This window comes from Chaetodon trifascialis, chromosome 19 (assembly GCF_039877785.1).
Source record: "Chaetodon trifascialis isolate fChaTrf1 chromosome 19, fChaTrf1.hap1, whole genome shotgun sequence".
NCBI lineage: Eukaryota > Metazoa > Chordata > Actinopteri > Chaetodontiformes > Chaetodontidae > Chaetodon > Chaetodon trifascialis.
In genome coordinates, this window is record NC_092074.1 from 7574180 (window position 1) to 7597521 (window position 23342).

The following is a 23342-nucleotide window of genomic DNA, read 5'->3' on the forward strand; positions in this document are numbered from 1 at the left end:
GTTTGATTACCAAATGAAGTCGTACTGAAATTTGACCATCAAAAACTTGCTCTGCGTCTGTCTTCAGGTCGTTTATGAGTTGTTTATCATATTTCCTAAACTAATCAGGAAAAATGCTGATTCTCGTATGACTGCTTGTGTTATGTTTAGTTATTTTAAACTAATATAGTGGAAAGTATTGCAATAGTACGGTGTGAAAACTCATGATCCAGAGTCTTAAAACACGAGTTCTCCTGCAGCTGCGTCCACACTGTGCCCTTAAAGTGAAGACTAGAGTTAATGCTGTTAGCAGGATGCTCCTTTTTAGATTTTGTCTGTTTTAATCAATGAACATACATTTTGTGTGCCAAACTGTAATTCCAAAAGGGATTTGCTGATGGTTATCTGCCACACGTGCGTCAGGATTTCTTGTGTGCTCGTCACGGACGTTTCTCAGGCTCAGGGGGATCCTCCTAAGCTCTATTGTGATGGCACCTTATTTCCATTCAGAATGCATGTCTTAATCATTCAGAAGTTGAAACGTGTAACCCTGAATTTTAAGTATCCCAGTAATTAAGCTCTTTTCTTCCACAGTATATGAGCTATTTGATCTGGTTTTCCAGATATGTGCGAACTCTTTGAAGTCGACTTCCAAGTAAAATGCTGCCAAAATATTTCAGTTGCACCATCAGGCCACGCTGAAACAAAGGGTGTTCTCATGTATATGAGTCTTTTATAATGTTGTCAGAAACAACACTATGTTGTGTCTAATAATATAAACTCCTGCATCATTTTAATCTGTGTATGGCGTACAGATGTCCACCTTGGAAGGAGCAGTGGACAGTACTTATTGGCCACTTTCACCCCCCTTCCAGACAATAATCCCCGGCCCCAATTCAAACTAATGCAGGGTTTTTCATCACCTGTCATCAATCATATTGGGAATACTTATATGGTGAAATAATAGTGCTGCCGCATGGTAAATACGCAGCCCATTATTCACTCTATCATGTGTGGTTAGAACTTATTTCACAGCCAGACAGTTATCAGCCGTTTGCAGGCATATCCAACTTGAAGTCAAACATATTCTGTATTTTGTCTACAGCTGTACCAGATTCGGCCTTATCAATAGTTGATGATCTCTGCTTTCATAGTTCTCTTTCACTCAGACGTTCTGTGCTCCCCCAGTGGGAGCAGCGTTTCGCTTTTGATTTAAGTCTTGATACATTCTTTTATACTGGCTTTCCTGTCCAGATTTTCCTCCATTAAAGACTCGGGGTAAACGGGGAATGAATCCCTCACTCAATTAGTGCTAAATTAATACTGGAGGATTTAATAACACAGATGCCAGCAGACTTTAGATTTCATCTCGCCCGAGGGTGTTGGGGGTGGGGGACAAACAGCGAGGATCAATGCTAGCTTTGCGTGTTAGCTTGATTGAGATTATGCTGGAGGATATGGGAGCTTTTTATGCTTTCCTTGACCAGCGTGTGAACCGTAACTCCTCCTTTCGCATGAGCTTTCTGTGTGTGTGTGCGCGCACGTCCGTGTATGCATGCCTGTGTGTGTATGTGTGTGTGTGTGTGGGGAGGTGTTGAGGAACAAAATGGTTGAAGGATGAACAGGACATGGTGTGTGTGCGTGTGTGTGTATCCATGTGTGTGTCTGCGCACACACCCTCACGCTATGCTGTCATCTGGCCCTTGACTACAACGGCACAGAGTTTCTCTTGTATACATATCTCCATAGTAACTAGGTTGCAGTTGACATAAAAGTATGCTGTTGCTGTAGCAACGGGAAAACTGATTTGGCTTTACTGACTTAGGCGTGTGTGTGCGCGTGAGTGTAAAGATGTGTGCATGCGCATACGAGCTTCAGATGGGTATTGAGGTGCTGAGTGGGGGAGAATGAGCATTTGTCCTCCTCTCGTGTTATATACACATATGTACGTGTGTGTGCGTGTGTGTGTGTGTGTGTGTGTGTGTGTGTGTGTGTGTGTGTGTGTGTGTGTGTGTGTGTGTGTGTGTGTGTGTGTGTGTGTGTGCATGTGTAAAGGTGATTTTGGCAAGGACAGCCTGTCTTGTCTTCCTGTCACTGCACACCGTTTAAGACAGCACGCTAATTAACCCTTCAAACCTATTCCCCCCTCTCTCGTGCGCACACACGCGCGCTTCCAAAAGCGCACGCAAACAAACAAGTGCACGCACACGCACGCTCTGAAGCATGCATGAATGCTTAAAAGGACTCACACACACACAGGCGATTGCTGTGGCGGTGGAGAAATGAGGGCACATCTCTGCAGACTCCTGCTCTACCTGCCAAGTGCCGTGCTTTATCTGAAGCTGCAATTACAGAATCTCTGTAATTTTAGTCAGACTCCACCATTCAGAGCGTTTCACTGAGAATATCTGCATGTGAATACTCCTTTTCTCTCCCTGCTTTGCTTCTTCTTCTACCTGTTTATGCCTTTTTGAATTGAGTGTGCAATTACGGGGTCGAAGTTATTTTTCTTTACGTCGCATTATGTTTCACTCGCCGTGGGGGAGGAAGAAGGGGATTTGGTTAAGGGGAGGTCAAGTTAGCGTTGTGAGGGATAGACAGAGGGATGCAGACACACGGGGAGAGGGAGAGAAAGGGGAGACATGGCTGACTCTGAACGCACCAAATCATATTTCCATCAATTTACAGAGGTGGAGATTAATATGACAGTGGCCTATTTGTTCCAGTGACTGTATTTCTGGGTCATATCCAGGCAGATGACAAGATGGGGACTAGTTTAGAATAAGCTTGCTGCTGCTGTGTGTGTGTGTGTGTGTGTGTGTGTGTGTGTGTGTGTGTGTGTGTGTGTGTGTGTGTGTGTGTGTGTGTGTGCGTGTCAGCCTTGCGTGTGAGTGTGCAAACTTGCGAGCGAGAGCGTGAGAGAGTGTGAGTCCCGCGGTTGCCATGGCTTTGTTTACAAACAGGATTCCTCACTGTGCTGAATGACATGCCTTAATGACAAGTGTTGTTGCCCTCAGACTTCTGGATCAGCGCTGGAGATCAGCGTTGTAACGGCGCGGCACACACACACACACACACACTCACTGACAGAGATGTATTTCTCCACGCCTCTTATGAAATCACAGTAGAGACAACAGGCAGTTTTGTAATCTAAGACTCGCTGTGATTTCTCTCGGTTTGGCGCTTAAGTGTGTCACCTCTACGTTAACCTCGCCCTGTTCAGAGAGGAGGCATCCCTCGTTCGTTAAGTTTGAACTCAGGGCATCTGGAGTGAGCTTATATTTCATTAAAAGGGTTTTTTTTTTTAGACGATCAATTGTTTAATTTCCTATGTATAATATGCAAGGGCTCACCCGTCGTGACAAACCTGCTGAGTTACCACCAGATTCTGCATTTTCCCACAGCTCTAAGCAACTTTTTGGCATCTTCCAGCCCTTTTTTTTTTTTTTAAACAGCCTGCAACTTTACTGTTCTGGTTCACCTTCCCAGCACCAAACAGCAGACGGAGAAATTCGGAATTACTTGACGTACATAATGGAGCATTTAGAGGCTAATGAGCCAGATATGTCCCTGAGGAGTTGGTGGCGACCAAAACAGGCCTAAAAGGAGAGAAGCATGGCTCCAAATGAACGCTGCATCCTGTCTGCTGGATGGATAAACAGCCACTTGTTTGCTAGCACGATACCCAGATCAGCTTTATAAGGTGATAATATGTCAGTGTTGTGTTTACAGCTCGCTCTGCTTTTTTCCCAAGTGGCCACTTTTAATACTGCTTTAATAAGCTATTAACATATACCGGCTGGCTTTGTTTTGGTAACCGCTTTTCTTATTTGGTTTAAAACTTGTGTCTAACGTGTGTTTCTGTCACTGGGAGTCATGAGCGTGAGGACGAACGCCGCTGTCACATACCATTTGTTCAGTCTAGCCTAAGGGAGGCAATTTAAACATCTGTGAGATTGGTCCTCGCTGGTGTCCTTGGAGAACTTTCACGGATGTGAGAATTATGCCACCATGACAAGCTATGGAACAACCAAAACCCAAATGACCTGAGTGAAATTAATTGCTAAGTGACAACATATCATTGGTGCTTTGGGAGTTGCTTACATTGGACGAGGTCCAGTTTGTGCCTCTCCTGTAATCAGTGTTTTTGCAGAGAATTTATGAGCGTTCCTGATTATATTCCAGTCACAGATTGAAGTTTGGCTGAAGGAATTGAGCTGCACTTTGTGAAATCGGTTAAAATGTGCTGCGAACCGGATGGAATATTTTTCCTGCCGGCAGGATTGAGTCTTTGGGGAATCTGGAAATGTCTCCAGTGTTGGCAATTGACCTGCAGACGTATTTGAAAGTTTGCCCAGTGTTTAGGAAAGCAAAGGCTTGTGTCTGTGACTCTATTGTAACAGCTGATGCAAAAGACTGAAATGTAAAAATACATGCAGGAGAAGCACAAACTGGGGTAAACTCTGGCTTAAATTAAAACCACATGGGAAACAGGTTTGGTACTTGTGGAAGAAAAGTCGATTCACAACACCTGTAGGAAAGATTTACCCCGCTCTGTTTCTGTGTGTACTGACAACAATGGCCAATGTGTGTTTTACACCCAGCACGGCCTCTTCGTCCTGTTGTCTCTTTGTCGTCAAATGACCTTCAACGAGAACAGAATTGGCCTGTTTCAAGCAACTTCGTCAGAAGAAATATCCCCCTCTTCTCTTTCTTTTCCCTCTTTCTGCCTCTTTCCTCTTTAAAAGTTCTGTCAAAACATTTCCATCCTCTGCTGTCTCTCTGTGCGTACCACAGATCCACTTCTGCTTCAGACCTCATGCTGTTATTCCTCTACTGGACTCAATATCTTAATCGGTGTTCAGACATTCGTCTGTATGTATGCTATAGTATTAATCCTCTGTTTATCTGTAAATGTACACTAAGTATTGATGGATCCCTGTATCACAGTTGTTTTTAATCAGGCTTAAACACAACTAGGGTTAATATTTCCCCTCCGCCTGTGGATGCCCATCATGAAATCGTATGCAGTCATAAAGCTGTAGATTGCTCGTATAGGTTAAGTCATAATGCACGTGGAAGTGCATTGAACAAAGCCTCTTATGCTGATGGCTTGCGTGCGCCGAGAGTGGCAGCTCCGAGCTCTCTGTGCAGCGTGCATCTTAGTTAATCTCATATCATGACTGAGTTGAAAGCAAAATTTACTTTCTCCTCTCGTAATAGGCAGAATGAACTGTTTAAATGTGTCTCTGCAGCATATGGATGCCATGTTTAATTATGATGAAACTTCTTAAAGCTGTAGTTTAGTTGCCTGGCAGTGTGTGTAGTTATAGTGGTTGATTGAAGAGTTCTTACCCAAACCAACTACAGATCCGTGTCTCAATCCTTTCTGGGGACTATTTTCCGGTGCGGATTCATACACATGTTCTGCTCTCATGAGAATTGCAGCACCTGGACAGTGTATGTGGTTGTGTCCATTGTAATAAGGCAACATGTCAGCCAGTGCAACAGTGAATCTCATGAACGTTTCAACAGTGGAGGAATAAGATATATCACACACAGCACTTATTAGGAGCATCAATACGTTGTTGTTAAGGAGATTTGTTGACATTAAGGATAGTATAGAATGTTGTCTGTCTTAAGGGAGGAGTTCAGCATTTTGGGAAATGTGCTTATTTGCTGAGAATTATATAAGACGACCATCGATAGCACTCTCACGACATTAAATATGAAACAGCAGCCATTAGATAGTTAGCTTAGCCTAAAGACAGGAGAAGAGCTAGCCAAAGCAGAGAAATCTGAGACACTCCGGAGCGTCTTTGAAGCTCACTAATTAACATCCGTTTGTTTATGTTGTTTGTTTCTCACAAATTGTAAAAACTACAGTTTGTTTCGGGAGAGAAGTGCACCTCCGTGAAGCCACAATGCCTCGTTTTGACTTTATTTTTGTTTGTTTGCATCAAACAAACAAAATCTAATGTGTCGATCAGTGAGCTGTAGGTGGAGTTTGTGACCTTTGTGCAAAGCCAGGCTAGCCGTCGCAGTCTTTGATGCTAAGCTAAGCTAACAGCTGCCGGCTGTGGCTTCGTATTTAACGCACAGATATGAGAAATACCAAACTAACCCATTAAAGTATATGAGGACGGATTGGTTAAGTTTACAGAGTAAATATGCGTGGATTAGTAGTAGTACTTTCAATGTTACCATCTGTGTATTTTTTGTGTATTTAGTTCTCTGCAGTGAAGTGAACTGACCTCTTGCAGTACATGTGGTGTGCTGTGTGCTCGGTCAGTGTATATGTGATAATAGTGCAGATAGGAATGCAGTAGCAGTAGTATAGTGTTACCAGCGGGGTCAGTGGCAGCAGGACTTTTTAATATCTCCCATTTCCAAGGGAGACCAGCCCCCACAGCTTATATAACACAGGAAACAGATGTTGGCAACACACAATCATCTCTCTCTCCCTCTCCCTATCTGCCTTTGTCTCCTCTTTCTTCCCCTTTTGTCTTTCACTCACACCATGACATGTCCCCGGCAAGTTACAGTATGTTTTCCTCATCGCGAAGACGCCTGTTCACTGCTCAGTATTCTGCAGTTTTATAACACAGAGGTGTGTGAATAATCCAAACTACTACAAGCTGGTGTAGTGACACAGATACATATCATTAAATCAATTTCTATTAAGTGTAATGTTGCTTAAACTTACAAATTAATGTCTAATGCAGTGCCGAGTGTGTTCTTATCTCATGCTGTATGAGACGTTTCCTCAAGTAGGGGCCAACATTTACAGTTGTGGATTATTTGTTGTGTAATCCGCTTCTTTAGCTGCACCAGCGCCTAGATGCAACTCAAATGAACACATCAGCCAGAAAACAGTGCTCATATGAGAGGTGTGAGACCAGATGGGATCAAAGGATGGAGGGAGGAAATGATATAAATGGAGATCACAAACGCAGTTTCAGGTTAATTTCAAACCGCGGTCCTTTATCACCTGCTTTTACGTCGGAACATCCACCTTGTGGAGGCGCGCTATTTTTAAAATCTGTGTCACACTGTATCAAAGATGAACCCTGCTGAAAACTCAAAGCCAATCTCTGACCTCAGATACTTTTTGTGATAATCGATTTTTGAGACATGCTGCCTTTTTCTCGACTTTCCGAATTTATCCGAAAATGAAAAGTCCGTTTCATCTCCTCTCTCTTCCAAGCCCAGATGATGCCTGTTGCCAAGGCGACCGCTATAACCCAGGTGACGGACCCTTCCTGTGAGCTGTGCCCTGTGATTGGCCTATCGACCGAGGGGGTGGGGGTCTGGAGATTGGGCGTTTTGATTGGCTGGCTGCTTGGCAGAGGCAGGGGCCCTGGCAGACACAGATTCTGTAGGGAGCATTGATTTAATCGGCTGGCAAGCGGGCACAGTAGGGACACGCGCACACACACACACACACACACACACGCACACACACACACACACACACACACACACACACACACACACACATACACAAACTGCTGGAGGTGCAAGGGGAAATTTGGCCCAGTGGGGGTCACCTCTGTGGGAGCGAGCGTATGTGTGTGTAATATCATGCTCTCCAGGAGAGGCGTTGCTGGCAGTAATAGAAGCACTCCCAGGAGCAGACCATGCTGGGTAATATCACACTCCCTAGGGAACTCGCCATACACACACTCACTCCCCATACACACACACACACACACACACACACACACACACACACACACACACACACACACACACACACACACACATAGTAGAACATGGCACATATGGCCTGTGTTCAACATGGCTTACATGCTAATGCAAATATCCAAACAGGGGGCACACAAATCAACAGTGCGCACACATCCTATTAGCTTCTTACATTCTTACAAGGTCAGGTGCTGCAGTTTGTGACTGATCGCTGGACATCTCGGGATCAGGAGACGGACGGAGAGACGCGAGGTGCCCGTAGAGGCTCCGCATGGTCGTCACTCATTAGACGCGACGCAGTTTGCATTCCATCAAAGGCTGATGTGAATGCAAGGGTTCGTTTTGGCATATTTTGCAGCCTGCGGCAGGATTTGTGTCCCAGCACGTCAGACATTGATGCTTTTTGTTTGAAGTTTGAGATGTGCTCTACCTTTGCAGCCACACTGACATTTAATGTTTCACTTGTTTTCATATTAAGGTTTGGTTGCTCTATGTGTCACCTCCTGTGTTAATTTTTGTGACATGACAGAGCGCTCAACAGAGGTTATTGTTACATGTTTCAGTGGAGTTTAGGGGTTCCCATAAATCCTTGTCTCTGAGTGGCTGTGATGTCATGTGATCTCTTGAGAGCTACTCTGACACTTTCTGTAAGCAGAAGTAAGCTTCTTGATAAATGTGTCTGATTCCTCACTCGTAGTCAAGAACTTTTTTACTCTTGAGTTTGCTCAGCCTGTTTATTGAGGGATATTTTCCAGTGCTGTAAACTCCGCAAATGCCATTCACCTGTGAGTATGTTTTATCATTTTGGAGCGTTTTTGACTGATGTGGGCGAAGCTGTTTTTTTCCATCCACTTCAATACAAAATGCTCCTCAGGTTTTAGAGTCTGTCTCCAATTAATGCTCACATGCAGGGCTCTGGCACATCTGACATTTCCCTCTTAATAGATTCCTCGCAGTATTTGCAGAAAATCAGAAGCCTGCAGTCTTGACATCTCCCCACCCTGTAGCCTGTACCTGTATCATATCACAGAGCACTACAAAGTGAGCTGAACACGAGGCAGGACGGCTTTAATTTTATATTTACTTTCCTCTCTCTGCCTCTTCCCGCCGCTCTCAGCCTCTGCCGTACACAAACTCCTGGTTTAGCCACACGCAGATGACAAGATGAAAGCGCGGGGAGATGGAGACAGGGATGTATTTTCATGGCGGCCCGTCTGAGATCCCTCCCCTCTCTATAATCTATAGGCTGGTTGCAGTCAGATTGGGAGCCGACAGCTTCATTAGGTGGGGGGGGGGGAGCTGCTTTGATCTAAAAATACACACCATCATCGCCTCTGGAGTGGAAAAAGTTAAACAGTCTCTCTGTGTCTTAATCAGAAAAAAAGCCTCCTGATTATTTTCAGCAGAGAGGTGGAGGATTGGAAAATATTGAGCGAGGCGGCATCGAGGACGTATTCGTTCTCATTCCTCCGAGCGTTATCTTCCTTGGGAATATGGGAATCGTTGCTGTGTGTACAGGTGGTTTGGTAAATAAGAATCCGGCACAAGGTCTGGACTCTGAGCCCGTGTTTGGGCTTTGGACTTGTTGGCTCACGTCAGTGTGCTGTGCTGTGTTTGTGATGTGCTTTGAGGGGCCTGATAGCGCTTCCAATAACATCTCTGTCGTCTGTCTCCCCTCCCTCACCCTCTCCCTCTCCCTCCGTCTCTCTTCCCATCTTTCAGAGCATAGGCAAAGGCTCTCTGTGGTCCATAGATCCGGAGTACAGACACAACCTGATCCAGGCGCTGAAGAAGACGCCGTACCATCCCTACTCGCCCGGCCTGGCCACCCCCTCCACCTCCCCACCCACTCTGCCTCAGACATTTCACCACAGGTAAGACGGATTAGCTGATTGGTTGATTGTTAATTGCTTAATCACTGAAGGGTTTTGATTTGATTATTCTAGCCGGGTTAATTGAAAAGCCCTGTAATTCATTGAGAGCGGGGACAGATCCGTGCATGCATGCTGCAGCACATCGCTGCCTCTGTCTTCACTGCTGTGGATCATGGATGATCAAGATATGTCAAGCTTGGTTCGGTGAATTTGACGCAATAGAAGTTCACTTGTTGATTTCACTGGAATGGTCAGATTGCACTTCTTATCTTTGGATCTGTGCCTTTTCTCAGTGAATATGTGTACATGTGTGCAAAATGTCTGTCCAGACTGTGCTTACTTGTTCTAAACGGTATATTTGGGTATACTAGGGTTGACCAATATGTTCAGATTTACCAGCTGGCCACCGTCAGCCCAACAGCTGGTGACTGCAGATATAGTTGCGCGGGTCTGTGTGCGGCGCCCCCTCAGCTGGGAAACTGTGCACTGTTTTCTCTGCCGTTGCTGACCTCTTTGTGTTACTGGGTTAGCTCACTGAGCAGAGTCTGTAGCTCACTCGTTCTTCAGAGACGATTAAAGGACCAGCGTGTAATATTTCTTGGGATCTATTGGCAGAGATGGAATATAAGTATGTTTTCATTAGTGTATAATCACCTGAAAATGACAATCATTGTGTTTTTGTTACCTTTGAATGAGCTCTGTATATCCACACACAGAGCAGGTCCTCTTCCACCAGTCCAACATGTTGCACCGCCACATTTCTACAGTAGCCCAGAGCAGACAAACCAAACACCGGCTCTACAGAGCGCCTCCATAGGGCAGGGTGAGGTGAGCAGCATTCAGCTGGTTACAATGTACAACCTTCCTGCTAGATACCATCACATCGCACACACTGCAAAATAAAATGACAAAATAAACAAGTGAGGACGGGCTCAACGGACTCGCCAATAACCGTTGGTCCATACTTTATCCAGTATTGGTGTTTATGTAATGTAATGTTCAAGAACCAAATGAATTGATATGAAGTGAAGACTTTGTGAATTGAATTGAAAGTGTTTGAAGTCGTCACTCCGGGCTCTGGGAAATTGCGCCCAGCAGTTTTCACTCTTTTCTGATGTTTTATAGAAAGATAAATAAATGGCTAAAAATAATCGGTAGCTGCTGCCCTATGGCACATTCAACATAAAGCGTATACACTCCTCCACCTCTCCTACTCTCTCTCTCCATCCGTCGCTCTCCCTCCACCCACCTGGCCCCAGGCGTTATACGGCTGACCCGCCCCATCCTTTCCTTAAATCTTTTTGCACGCTGTTTTCACTCCCACCCCTCCTCCTCTCTCCTCCACCCTCAGGCACATCACAGGTAGAGGCTCTGGTTGCCTTTTTTTCTCCCTCCACATGTTCACTTGTTCACTCCCTCACCTTCTCCCCAGTCCTCCCCGTCCGTCCCCCTCTTCTGCCTTTCCTCCGGCTCCTAACGCTCCTCTCGCTCTCCTGCCTCCTCTTTTAATGTCCCGCACACCCTCCTGCTCATCCTCAGGCATACATTACAAGTCGTGGGGCACCCTGTACTCCGTCTTCTTTATTTATCCCTGCTGTGATTTATTCTCTCTCCCTCTCCACTCTTTTCACTCTCTCTCTCCACCACTTTATCATTCAATTAAATCCTCCTTTGTCTGCATTCACTGCATTCTCAAACCCCCCACCACCACCAACACACACCTCTCCACAGCATCCACCTGTGTTGTTTCCTCCACATTCCTTCCCTCTCCTCTCCTGACCTCTCCTCTACCCTCCATCCTCTCCCTCCGGCTCCTCTGACCATCCCTGTGGAGATGTCAGTGAGAGTACTATTAGCCGTCTTTTTCTCTTTCTTCCGCTTGTTCTCTTTCCCCCTCTCCGTCTCTCTTATTCCCTCTCTCTCTCTCTCTCTCTCTCTCTCTCTCTCTCTCTTTCCGAACACCCCACCACCACCCCACCCCGCTCCTCAGTTGATCCGGGCAGGTTGGCTTGCAGAGCCAGCGGACTGTGTAAGACAGAATAATTGGTTCACCATAAAATGTAAAAGTGTCATTTTGAACAATGAGGTATGGGGAAGTGGAACAAATTGGAGGCCGGATTCGGAACATGAGGGGGAAGAGGAGGCGGGGTGGAGTGAGGAGAGGTCGGAGTATGGGGGGAGTGAGGCGGGGAGTGGAGAGGGAGAGGGAGGAGGTTGTTCATTTGCATTGTGACACACAGTGGGAGATGAGAGAGTAAGTGAGGAGAGTCCATTTCTTGGTTAGAGTGGAGCCTGGAGCTTAAAGAGCATGCACTGTGTGAATTTGTCTATGTGCAGCATCTATATTGTGTGTGTGTGTGTGTGTTATCTTGCCTTCCCATCAGCCACTTCCATTTGAGCTGCAACTAATCAGTTAACCCAACAATGATCCTCTCGATTAATCGATAAATTGTTTGGTCTATGAAATGTCCAACTCACTTTTAAAAGTTATTAAATCCCCACAGAGAAGAAGGAGCTGCCAGCAGATAGCGGCCGTTTTTGTGATGATTCAACAATCACCAAAATAGTTGCTGATGAATTTTCCGTCCATTTGATGCAGTTGATTCATCGACAGATTGTTGCAGCTCTGTCCTTGCAGAGATTGGAAGTTGCTTGAAGTACAGAATCACAATCGATGTTTTATCGCCTGCAAAGATACAGGACAGCTGTTTGCAGGCATTTGGTGCGTTTACAAAGGAGCCTCCAACACGAAGAACCTGAGAGTGAGCTGCTCACCGACAAACGTTTTAATGCGAGAAATGAAATTTACATTAGCCTTTCCGTAACCTCCATTTTTGTTCTTTTTTTTGTGTCTTTTTGTCTGGGCAGAAGACATACTGTTCGACTCGCAGATCTGAGAGCATGCTTGAACATCCTTGAATTGTTGAAAGGAGAGCTTTCAAAAAGTCACCGCTTTCAAAGACAACTTTGACGAAACGCAGAAAGGCTTCCAAACGTAACCTATAACTGAATAACAAGCATCTTTCACGTCTGTGCGAGTTGACTTTTTTATATCATCCTTAGATTAATGGACACCAGCGGCTGGCTGCGAAGTAGAAAATCAATGGAAGAATTTATGGTATGCTTTAGAAAATTGGCCAGCAGCGACGTAAAGCACATGCACAGCATATACAGTGTATGCACAATTTGTTGCTAATGGGCTAAGACGTGAATACCACTTGTATGGTAATCTCTCAAGCAACCTTGTGTACAGAAATGCTGCTGGACCCACATCTCTCAGTTCAATGACACTCCACATGCTGATGAAGACCATGTGATACTGCTGAAAGCCCTGGGAGGAAAAAGCTAACAGGTGGCCCTTGCGTTAGGATTGCTTTCTAAGAACTCACCGCTTTCTGTTTCATTGCTATGCTGTATCGAGTGTACTCGAGTAGACAATTCATTGAACATTAATGCTCTGTTAAATCATCTAAGAGTTAAAAATGTAACGTTTTACATCACATAAAACTTAAAGCTCAGGGTTATTGTGTGGGAGTGTGTAAAGTCGGCTGTGCAGTAGTAGCGAGTTTCCAGGTTCGGATGTAGTCAACGATAAAACAAAGGCACTGAAACAAATGGACGGTCTATGTTAGAATATGGAAGAATATATATATATATATATATATATATATATATATATATATATATATATATATCTTGGAACTCAGTAGGTCCAATCAATATAACACAGTATCACTCTCAAGAGCCCTCACTTTCAAGAATATTATGTTATGAAGTGTAATGACTGTGAATGGTTGCACAGCATGTCTATTATGTTAAGGTCAAGGACTGTCTCAAGCAGTTCTACACAACTCGCAAGTGGAAGATGAACCCAGAGAATGAGCAGATATAGAGCAAGAGGAAGTGGCAGAGCGAAGGGATGGGAAGAAAGAGGGGAGACGAGAGGCTGAGGGAGGGAGGAAGGGAGGGAGGGAGAGTAATGGTGCTTCTTTGTCCTCTACTCTTTGTCGCTCACACCTCTTGGTTTTTCATGGACCATAATAACTCACACCGCCTCAACCGACCCCCACCTGCAGTTTGCTCCAGAGTGTGTGTCCGCATGTGTGACTGCATCTACATGTGTGTGCGTGTGTGTGTGTGTGTGTGTGTGTGTGTGTGTGTGTGTGTGTGTGTGTGTGTGTGTGTGAATGTATGTATCCTGTGCATTCATTTCCAAATGGTTGTATGTGTCTGACATATTGTGTGTGTGTGTGTGTGTGTGTGTGTGTGTGTGTGTGTGTGTGTGTGTGTGTGTGTGTGAGTGTGAGTGTGAGTGTGAGATAGAGAGAGAGAGAGAGAGAGAGAGAGAGAGAGAGAGCATGCTGGGTAGGAGGTCAGCTCCATGGTGCATTCCTTCACACCCCATCAGCATCTGGATGAGAGGAGGAGGGGAGGATAGAATGGATGGAAGGAGGGAAGGGTGTCTCAAGGGGGTTGGGAGGAGCTCCCTCTCCCCTCGCTTGGAGAAAAAAGAGGGGAGTTGTTGGTGGTAGTGGTGGTTGGCGGGGGGGCGTTGCAGAATGAGCGTCTGCCACGAGTTTAGCCCCTCGCCCACTACATTAAATGCACAGGGTCTCCTTGGCAACGGGAACGCCGCCATGGCAACACATGTAGTATAAGGCAGGTGCTGTCGCACTGTGAAGCCATTTGTTGAGAGAGAGAGGGAGAGAGAGAGACAGAGGGAGAGAGAGAGAGACAGAGAGAGAGGGGGAGAGAAAGAGGGGGAGAGAGAAAGCGTAGGGATGGAGAGACAGACAGAAGGAGTGCAAGAAGGGAGGGAGAGAGTGAAAGAGACAGAACGGAGTAGAGAGAGAAGGGGGAGAGCGAGATGGGTGGGGGGGTGGTAGGGAAAACAGACAGGCTGTTAGCGCAGGAAAAATATGTTATCGCCGTGGCAACGCAATGTGGCAACTCTCCATGGCAACAGCAGGTGGCTCAGGGCTGAAATTTGCGTTCGCTGCTTTTGCTTTTGCGTATTGCCGTGTGTGCGTGCATGTACAGTAAGTGTGTGTGTGCAGCCATGCGTGTGCGTGAGTCCATTATTCCCCTGCATCTGGTGAGGTGAGAGCCACACACACATCCAAATCCTCTCATTCAGCAGCTTAGGACATGAAACAGGACTCACATTACAAAGAAACTCTCCTGATGAGTGCAAACGAGTGGGCTGCTTCCTCACAGTTCACAGCTTCCCCAGGTGTTTTCTGTCCTGTTTGTTGTGTGTGTGTGTGTGTGTGTGTGTGTGTGTGTGTGTGTGTGTGTGTGTGTGTGTGTGTGTGTGTGTGTGTGTGTGTGTGTGTGTGTGCATGCATATGACCAAGATCCATGTTGTCAGACACACAGTGACTGTATATGAGAGCAGCCTGTCTAGCTACAGAGGAAAAGAAAGGAGCAGTCAGACGTGTTGTCTAATGGGGAGCTAAAGACCACTCAACCTGGAAAAGCTCTTACAGCCACTCTCTCTCTCGCTCTCTTTCTCTCTCTCCTTCTCTCTCTCTTTCCCCCTCTTTCTCTTTCTCTATCCCTCCATCTTTCGCCTCCTGTCTTAAAAGTATGGATTCATCAGCAGGACTCTATCCATTGTCTCCTCGTGTGCGTGTGGAGTGAGTGAAGATGTCTCCATCTATGTGAGAAATGCCGTCATTACCTCCCTCATTAGTGGCGCAATGATCACCTAAACTGAGTCCCCGGCTTTGTGTGTTCCTCTGTGTGTGCATGTGTGTGTGCTTGAATGTGTCTAACTGTACGCTACATGCCTGTATGACATGAGCGCATGTTAAATGTGTGTGCGCGTTGATGAGGTTGTTTTTTTTTTTTTTTTTTTATGTGTGTGAATGGACCAGTGGCGGGCGATGGGGGGTTGTCATGAGAAATTACCCCCATGGACTACAGCGGCGAGGCTGTAATTCTCCGAGGTAATCACAGGGAATAATGGCAACAGTGGGACACCCGGGAATCTAATCACTATAATCAGAAGCACTGGCTTATGGGCTCAAATTCCTGCCTTGCTATCTGCCTCGTGATGAAGCCTGCTGGGCTGGTTGGCTGCTGCAACAGGATCAAATGATTGACCAGTTTTTTCTTTCTCTCTCCCCATCCCTTCTTCTTCTCCTTCTTCCTCTTCTTCTGTCTTTTCTAGTCCTCCATTGTGGTCGGGGAGTCCCCTCTTCAGAAAGAACGGAGGAGTTCTCCTACAAGGTACCGTTTCACCTCCGCAAGCCTTCTACTGTATGTGTGTGTGATCTCCCGCCTCTTTCTTTCTTCCTCTCTTTCTGTCTTTCTCTCTGTCTCCCCGCCTCCCCTCCCCTCCCCTCCCTCCTCCCTCTACGGATGTGCCAGCTCCAATCATCTCAATTCCAAATCCCTCTTTTTTAGAAGCGCACCTTGAGAATACCGAGCGCTGAGTTCTGACACTTGGCTCGGCGCCAGAGGAGGAATGCTTTTTCTACGGAGGCGTATTTGAAAGTTGAAAAAAAAAAGGAAAGAAAAGAAGTGATAGAGACGCAGCAAGTGAGGGAGGGAAAGAAAGAAAGAAAGAGAGGGGAGAGGAAAATCTCAGCTTCGAATCAGAGGCTGACGAGCAATCCCCCTGCCTCCTCTCCTCATTCAACACAACATACAGTCTCACTCCTTTACTCTTATACACCTCCTTTTCCCTGTATTTCCCATTATTCCCTCCTCTCCTCCTCTTCCCTCCCCCCCCTCGACCTCCTCCCTTGTGGCTGGACGGCAGTTTAAATGGACATTCAATCCCAATCAGAGAGCACTCCGGGAGCTCGCTGGGCTGCCGAGTCCTAAATGGAGGGGGAAATGGATACATTAGGCGTCTGCGGCGCGCCCTCCATCGCCGCTGATAATGGAGTAGTAATGGTCAAGGAGCCGAGCTCGGAGAGAGTGTCTGAAAACCTGGACTCCCCCCGGACGCACACAATCTGAGAGTGATGTGTCTGAGCGGCCGGCCAGGTGGACAGACAGATAGACGGAGGCGGAGGCAGTCGGCGAGGACGACTGGGAGCGCACACGTGACGGGGAGAGACGGGAAGAGGAAACTTTTTAAATGTGTAATGTGTTTTCTGAAAGGAGAGAGGCTGCAGAATGGTGTGACATTCGGAGGCAGCGGAGAGAAAGAAAGTTGTGACAGACAGCCAGAGGCAAAGACAAGGGAGGAGGGGGGGGTGGGGGGGTGGAGCGGTGGACTGCCAGAGAGAGTGAGTTTGGGGCTGTTAGTGCCCTCCGTTATTACTTCCATCTCCCATTCCCAGAGCTTTCAGAGCTGCTCCGCTCTGAGCTGATGCGGGCTGAAATCTGCCTCTCCCTGTGGCCCGGCACCAGCTCAGGATGAACGCAAGGACAATGCCTGGCAGCTGTGTCCTTAATCCAACCCATCACCCCAAAGTTCATCATTTAATAGCTCTAAATTATAGGCGATCTGCTCGGCCTCAGCATTTCTGTTAGATGTAAGCACTTAGGTCTCCTGCTATCATTTAGGAAGGAGCTTTACGTCACTTGTATTTATTTAGAAAGCTGCTCTGAGGCTTTATTTGCATGTCAGCTGCAAAGGAAAGGTGCACGCAAGCTTATAGAAATATTGACCAGCTGTTAAGTGTTTGTATATCAGCATGTCACGGCCACACTGACGGTTCGGCTGTGTTTAGTTTATGTCCAGTGAGTTGAAACTCTGAATATTCTCCTCATGATTTTTACATTAAAAGTCTCTTTTTGTTGTTGTTTGTGTTTTTTATTGCAGCTACAGACATCTGGAGAGCAGTAGCTATTTTAATAATTCAGACGTTATAGCAAAAGCTGGATTCAAGGGGCAGTGCTGGAAAGTGACTAAGTACATTTAATTTTGAGGTACTTCACTTGAGTATTTCATGGCACGCCACTTCATATGGTTGGCTCCTTTTAACAGGGAAATACGGAAATACTTTTAATTCTGCTCCATTTGTTTGACAGCTATAAGTACTGCGCAGATTCAGATTCAGACCAATAATGATGCATCGAGAAGTAAAATATTTACCATCAGCTTCAGCCAGCTAAATATATTCAAATGCTGCTTACACGTTAATGCATCAGTATTAATATTATAATATATAATGACATAATGGCGACTTTTCCTTTTGATACGAAAGTAAATTTTGTTTTGTTATTGAAGTAGAAATGCCTTGATTACTTCATTACAAGTGGAAGCCCTGCATTAAAAACTTGTGTGCCATCAACAAAATATACTTTATATACTGAATGGAAAGTGCTCAAGTATGCTGCTCTATTATAGAGCTTGGTTGAGGCTCTTTTATATAGTGCTGGGATGTAACTACGTATTTAAGACTCATATACGTACATATGGTTTGAAAGGCACAGATACAGCATACATGGACAAACTACAAACAGCTGTCTGATGCAAGTATCATATATCATTTCATCTTATTTAAGAATGAGAGTGAGGGAGAGAGTAAAAAGTACAGTATTTACAAGTGAAATACCTCATATCTGTATTTAAGTTCAGTACTTATGTTGTACTCCGTTACCTTCCACAGCTTTACTAATGTTTTAACTTTTAAAATGCAGCACCATTAGTTGTGTGTTTTCACAAGTACGACAGCGCTGTACAGTTGGAGGACAAAATAATGGAAACACCTCATTCACTTAAATTTTGTAGTTACTTAAGCACATCAGCAACATCAGGCTTTTTTCTTAGAGCTGACAAAGCTCCCTTCACAGCCACAGAAGACATTAAACAACTGAACTTCATGTGTAAAACTGACGGAGTGCCCCCTTAAGATTTCAAAGCAGTGTGAGGCTCTAAGGAGACAACATCACATTTGCCCAAATGGATGGTCAAAAGATCGGATTTTTATAAACATATTTAGGGGAATAGACTTGAAAATCATAGAAAATGTGCCAGAGTTCAGGCGATCCACACCCACAGAAAAGACCAAGAGGTGAGAGTTGAACGTGTCGGAGCACCGGTGCTCTGCTGGTTACCACTGAGCCTGATGCGACCCATGTTTGAGGCTGTGTTTAAAAGGCTGATTAAGTTCCAGTAAGTAAGCGTTGATTTAAGTGTCTCCCCCCTGTAAGTCCATGTCAGTCAGCCAACCACTTAGACGCTCAGCTGGAGTGTCAGATAGACAAGCCGGTTAGCCATCCAGTTAAACTGCCAGCATCGTCAGCCCACCAGCAATCCAGCCAGTCAGTCAGACAACATTAGTATGCATCCTGCCCTCAGACTCTGTACTCAGTTTAACACACAGCACAAAGACAGGATTTTTGGGGGGGAGGGGACGGACGGGTGTTTTGACTAAACGAGCGGCCACTTTCAAACAGTTGCATTCTCAAGGTCTGCTGGCTGTGACCTTTGACCCTTTGGACCATGCGCGTGTTTGCGTGCACTCGGTGCCTGTGCGCCGCGCTCCTCCGCCGGCCGCGCAGAGGCTGCAGCCTGCAGGGCCATGTGGAACTCATTTAACAGGAGAGCAGAGGAGGCTGAGTGCGTATACGGCACATGAGAGCGGAGAGGGGAGGGAGGCTGAGGGCTTCGCTTGCCCTGGAAAACAGGCAGGCAGGGAGACGGGCGGCAGGCGAAGACGTAGGAAGCAGACAGAGAGGCAGAGCAGCTGAGCAGACACAGGAAAAAAGACAGACTAGAGGATATTTTCTCTCCAGGAAAAAGGCAGAGTTGCAGACAGACACCTCTTCTCTTCTCTATTTACATTTTTTTCCTCAGCGCGTCCTGCTTTCTGCTACCAAGCCGAGTGTTTTTCTTCTCTCTTTTTTTCCTCCTTTTTTTTATTATTGCTTTGAGCTTGTAAAACGTATTGCTCAATCTCAGTCAGTGAGGATGGGCTTTGGGAGCGCTGCCTGCTCTCTCTTTCCCTTTTTTTTTTTAGTTTGTCACCTCATCTCCTCAGCATATGTCCCAGGCTTTTTTACCTGCTGAGACGGCGTGCATGCTCAGTCGGAGATATGAGTCACCACTATGCATAGAATGACACCGAGATCGATAGAGAGGGAAAGAAATCAACAAGAGAGGACGACATTAGAAAGACAAAGAGAGGGGTTTGCAGAGAAATCCAAACAGCAAAGCGCAGGAGGCGAAGATAGAGAACACACACATAAGACCAGAGTTGTCTGCGCTTGTGCTGGGAGGTGTGTGTGTGTGTGTGTATCCAGGGTAAACAGTGGTGGTCAGGAGTGTGTCGGTGAGCTATGAGAGGCCATGTCAAACAGAGCTTGGTATTTCCTTTCCCCCTTTTCTCTCTCTCTCTCTCTCCCCGCTTCTCTATCACTTTCTCTGCTGATGCATGATCTACCACTCTGTGGCATGTGGAAGGGGAGCCGTTGCTATGGCAACCCAAAGCCTGACTGGAGCGAGGTGGGGAAGGAGGGGTGGGTGCACATCCACCCGGGGAGACCTAATGCACTGCCCACACACACACACACACACACACACACACACAGCCATGCAGCGAGTGATCAAGATTATAAAAGAGACTCTGCGCAGGGACCTACTTATAAGGTTATGGAGAGCAGAGCTGCAGATATCAGGGGCAGAGCCACACTAACTGGAGTCAATAAGATTACTGTGGACACAGCCGGCCGGGGGGAAAGCGACAGAAACACACTGACAAACGGCAAATGACAAACAGATCTATCGTAATTCATCTCTGTGTGTTACAACATCAACCAAATATACGTTGTGGGAAGGTTTTCTGGGGGGCCCCGGCATGACAACTTGTATGTTTTAATGAGCTTGCGGTTCCTGGGGGCGAATTCAATTTCCTCCTCATAACATCAATCATAGATTTACTGAGATTTTTTTTTTTTTTTTTTTGTTAAACAAAAGCTGAAGCTACAGTATGTTGATGCTTAGTTAAAACATTTTTAGGATTTACAGTTTACCAAACGCCTCTGCGGCAGACAAAGCAAACAGCAGGTCGACGTTTGCGACAATGCAAACTGACCCTGAAACTGACAGCTGTTTTAGAGGACTGGGATGGCTGTGCTGAGCAGCCCGCCTTGAGTAATGACAGCTTTTGGCTCAGATGTGCACATGCACTCTTCCTCTCTGTCTTCTCTTCTCTTCTACAACACAGACATTAAAGATATAGAGTCACAGCTGTTGCGGAGTTAAAAGCATGTACCATAGATCTCCCGTCTGCTCTTTCACAGTCCAGTCAGTGTTTGCGACGACGTTCAGGTCGTTCCATGAGTACGAAACCAGCGTCACGACTTTGACCTTGATGGGAAATCTGAAGCAGCATAAGAAACAAACCATTACTTAGTGGTACTTCATGTTTTATCTCAAAGGTCTTTTCTATCCTGAGACACTGATGGTTCTGAACCAGACGGTGTTCCAGTGTCTTCAGGAATCCCTCTGGACTCACTGGAACCTTTAATGAATTCCTTGTCATGTGGGCTGATTCTTAAAGTTCTCTTTTTCCAGTAGTCTACACACATAAACCGGAATATTATGGCAAAATGAAACCCATGAAATGTAAGAAATTGTCTGGTAAATGCTCTAATTCGCTCCCTTGCAGAGAGTTAGATGAGAAGATTGATACCACTCGTGTCATGTCTGTATAGTAAATATGAAGCTACAGCTGACAGCCTGTTAGCTTAGCTTTAAGACTGGAAACAGCTAGCCTGGCTTTATGCAAAGGTAAACAAATTCAGCATCAGGGCCCCTCAGGTGCTCGCTAATGAACTCATTCTATCTTGTTTGTGTTATCCGTACAAGAACAGACAGGCTAAGCTAACCTACCTCAGATTTAGCAAACACACATGATGGTAGCAATCTTCTCCACATGAAAGTGAACAAGTGTGTTTCCTGAAATACTTGAGATATATTAGAAATCAGAAAGCGAAGTGTCACTGCAGGAGACGCATTGACAGCGACCACAGCTTTAAGTCTACCAGCTGTCAGATTGGATTAGGAGCATTGGTAAATCATGATCTTCAGGTCTCCCCGCAGATTTTCAAATGGCTTCAAGTCCAGGCTTTGGGTGGGCCACTCGAGGACATTTGGGGATTTGTTCCAAAGCCAGTCAATTATCCTGGATGTGGGGTTCAGGGTGTTGTGTTGCTGGAAGGTGGATCTTTGCACCGTTCTGTGGCGTTTTCATCCAGGACCTGTCTGCGTTTGTCTCAGTGCCGGCGCCGTGCCACAGTGTAGTGGCATCAGGTGATAGCCAGGCAATGAGCAGCACCTGCTTTTTGCCAGTTGAAATGTTTGGCTTTCAGACCAGAGAAAGCACTATTTGGTCAACTCCAGGCGTGTTGAAATTGAGTAGAGTGTCACTCAGAGTGCTCTAGAGTTGTCCTTCTTCTTGGTTCTCCGGTTTCTTTGAAAAATGGTTAGCGTGGCTTCTGGCCCGCTGTCTCCTCCCTGGTCAAGGCCCCTTCTGCCTGGTTACTGCTGACCTGAGCTTTGAATACTTGGAATACTTATTTTTCTGCTCCCTTCCCCAAATCTATGTCTCGACACAGTCCCGTGTTGGAGGTTTGTTGAGCGTTCCTTTAACACATTTGCAGTGAACTGAGGGACACGGTTCAGATCTCCATTTCATCTCCAGCTCAGCTTCAAGTCAAAGTGCCACAGGTAGATGCAAAAGGAAATCATGTATCTGAGCAGAGCTAAAACACTTGTTATAGTCAGCAACAATTTCAACAATTGATCGACTGTTGACATTTTTTAAGCAAAAATGCGTAAAATGCTCTGATTCCAGCTCCTTCAATATGACTTTAGGTGGGTCTAGGTCGATGGGAAGATTGTACTATTTTCTGTCATTTTATGGACATTTAATCGAGATAACAGTCTACAGAAAACCGCACAGAATCATACTTAAATGCTCCAGCATGAATGTGTAAAACATTTTAAACCCTTTTTTGCTTTATGAATTTGCACTGTTGTGCCTGGATTGCTTTAAAAAGAATACATTAATTTAGTTTCAAAGTTTTAACGCGTCATTCCTCACATGTTTTCAAAGCGGTGGTTTCCCCCTCTAAGTTCAGCCGCCTGCTGTTCAGCCCTCAGCTTCAGACAGGCTGGATTTAGCTGAGCCCAGCGGTCGTTGGTAATTGAATGATTCGCAGCGGCCTTAACTCATTTATGACGCTTTCCCGCTCAATTTAACCTTGCCTTGCTCATCAATATTGCCCTGTTGGCCTCCTCAGACGGTCAGTGAATGTTCATCGAGCTGCTCGGGCTCTTATCGGGGTCCGATCAGCTTTTGGAGAATCTTCCTCTGTGTTTCCGTCCTACTTTGGGATTGATTTGTGTGTTGCATGGATCTGTGTGTATGAGTTCTCACGTCCGCTGCTCTCTCTCTCTTTCAGTTCCTCGTGGTGTGATCCAAAATGGCGCCCGTGTCAGGAGCCAGGCACTCTTCCCTGTGATAAGACCCCTACCTGTTAGCCCTGTGGGGAGCAGAACCTCGGCCATAAGGTGAGGAAACCTCTGTTCCTGTTGCCCTCAACCATACAATTAATGTCAGTCAGGACTTTCCCCTTGCAAACACATGCACAGACACACGCCCATATCCACACACACGCACAGTAGCCTTGATACAAACACAAGAAGCACGCATACACAAAGCAGACCTCGCACCAAAATTTTCCACTCATAGTTTATGTAATTACATCTTTATTGTGTCCAAAAGACGGAGACATTCACACGCTCCCCACTGCTCAGAACATTTCATCCAGGTGTGTTTATATAACGGTCTCACACACACATACACACAC

General features: G+C 45.8%; 1 protein-coding gene across 1 annotated transcript in view; it reads left to right on the forward strand.

Moving 5' to 3' along the window:
* The window catches only part of ches1 (checkpoint suppressor 1), a 53750-nt gene that overhangs the window by 25663 nt on the left and 4745 nt on the right, over window positions 1-23342 (forward strand). The window contains exons 3-5 of the mRNA XM_070987067.1: window positions 9409-9560; window positions 15736-15794; window positions 22935-23043. Coding sequence (XP_070843168.1) covers window positions 9409-9560; window positions 15736-15794; window positions 22935-23043 — 320 coding nt within the window. The remainder of the gene's footprint in view (window positions 1-9408; window positions 9561-15735; window positions 15795-22934; window positions 23044-23342) is intronic.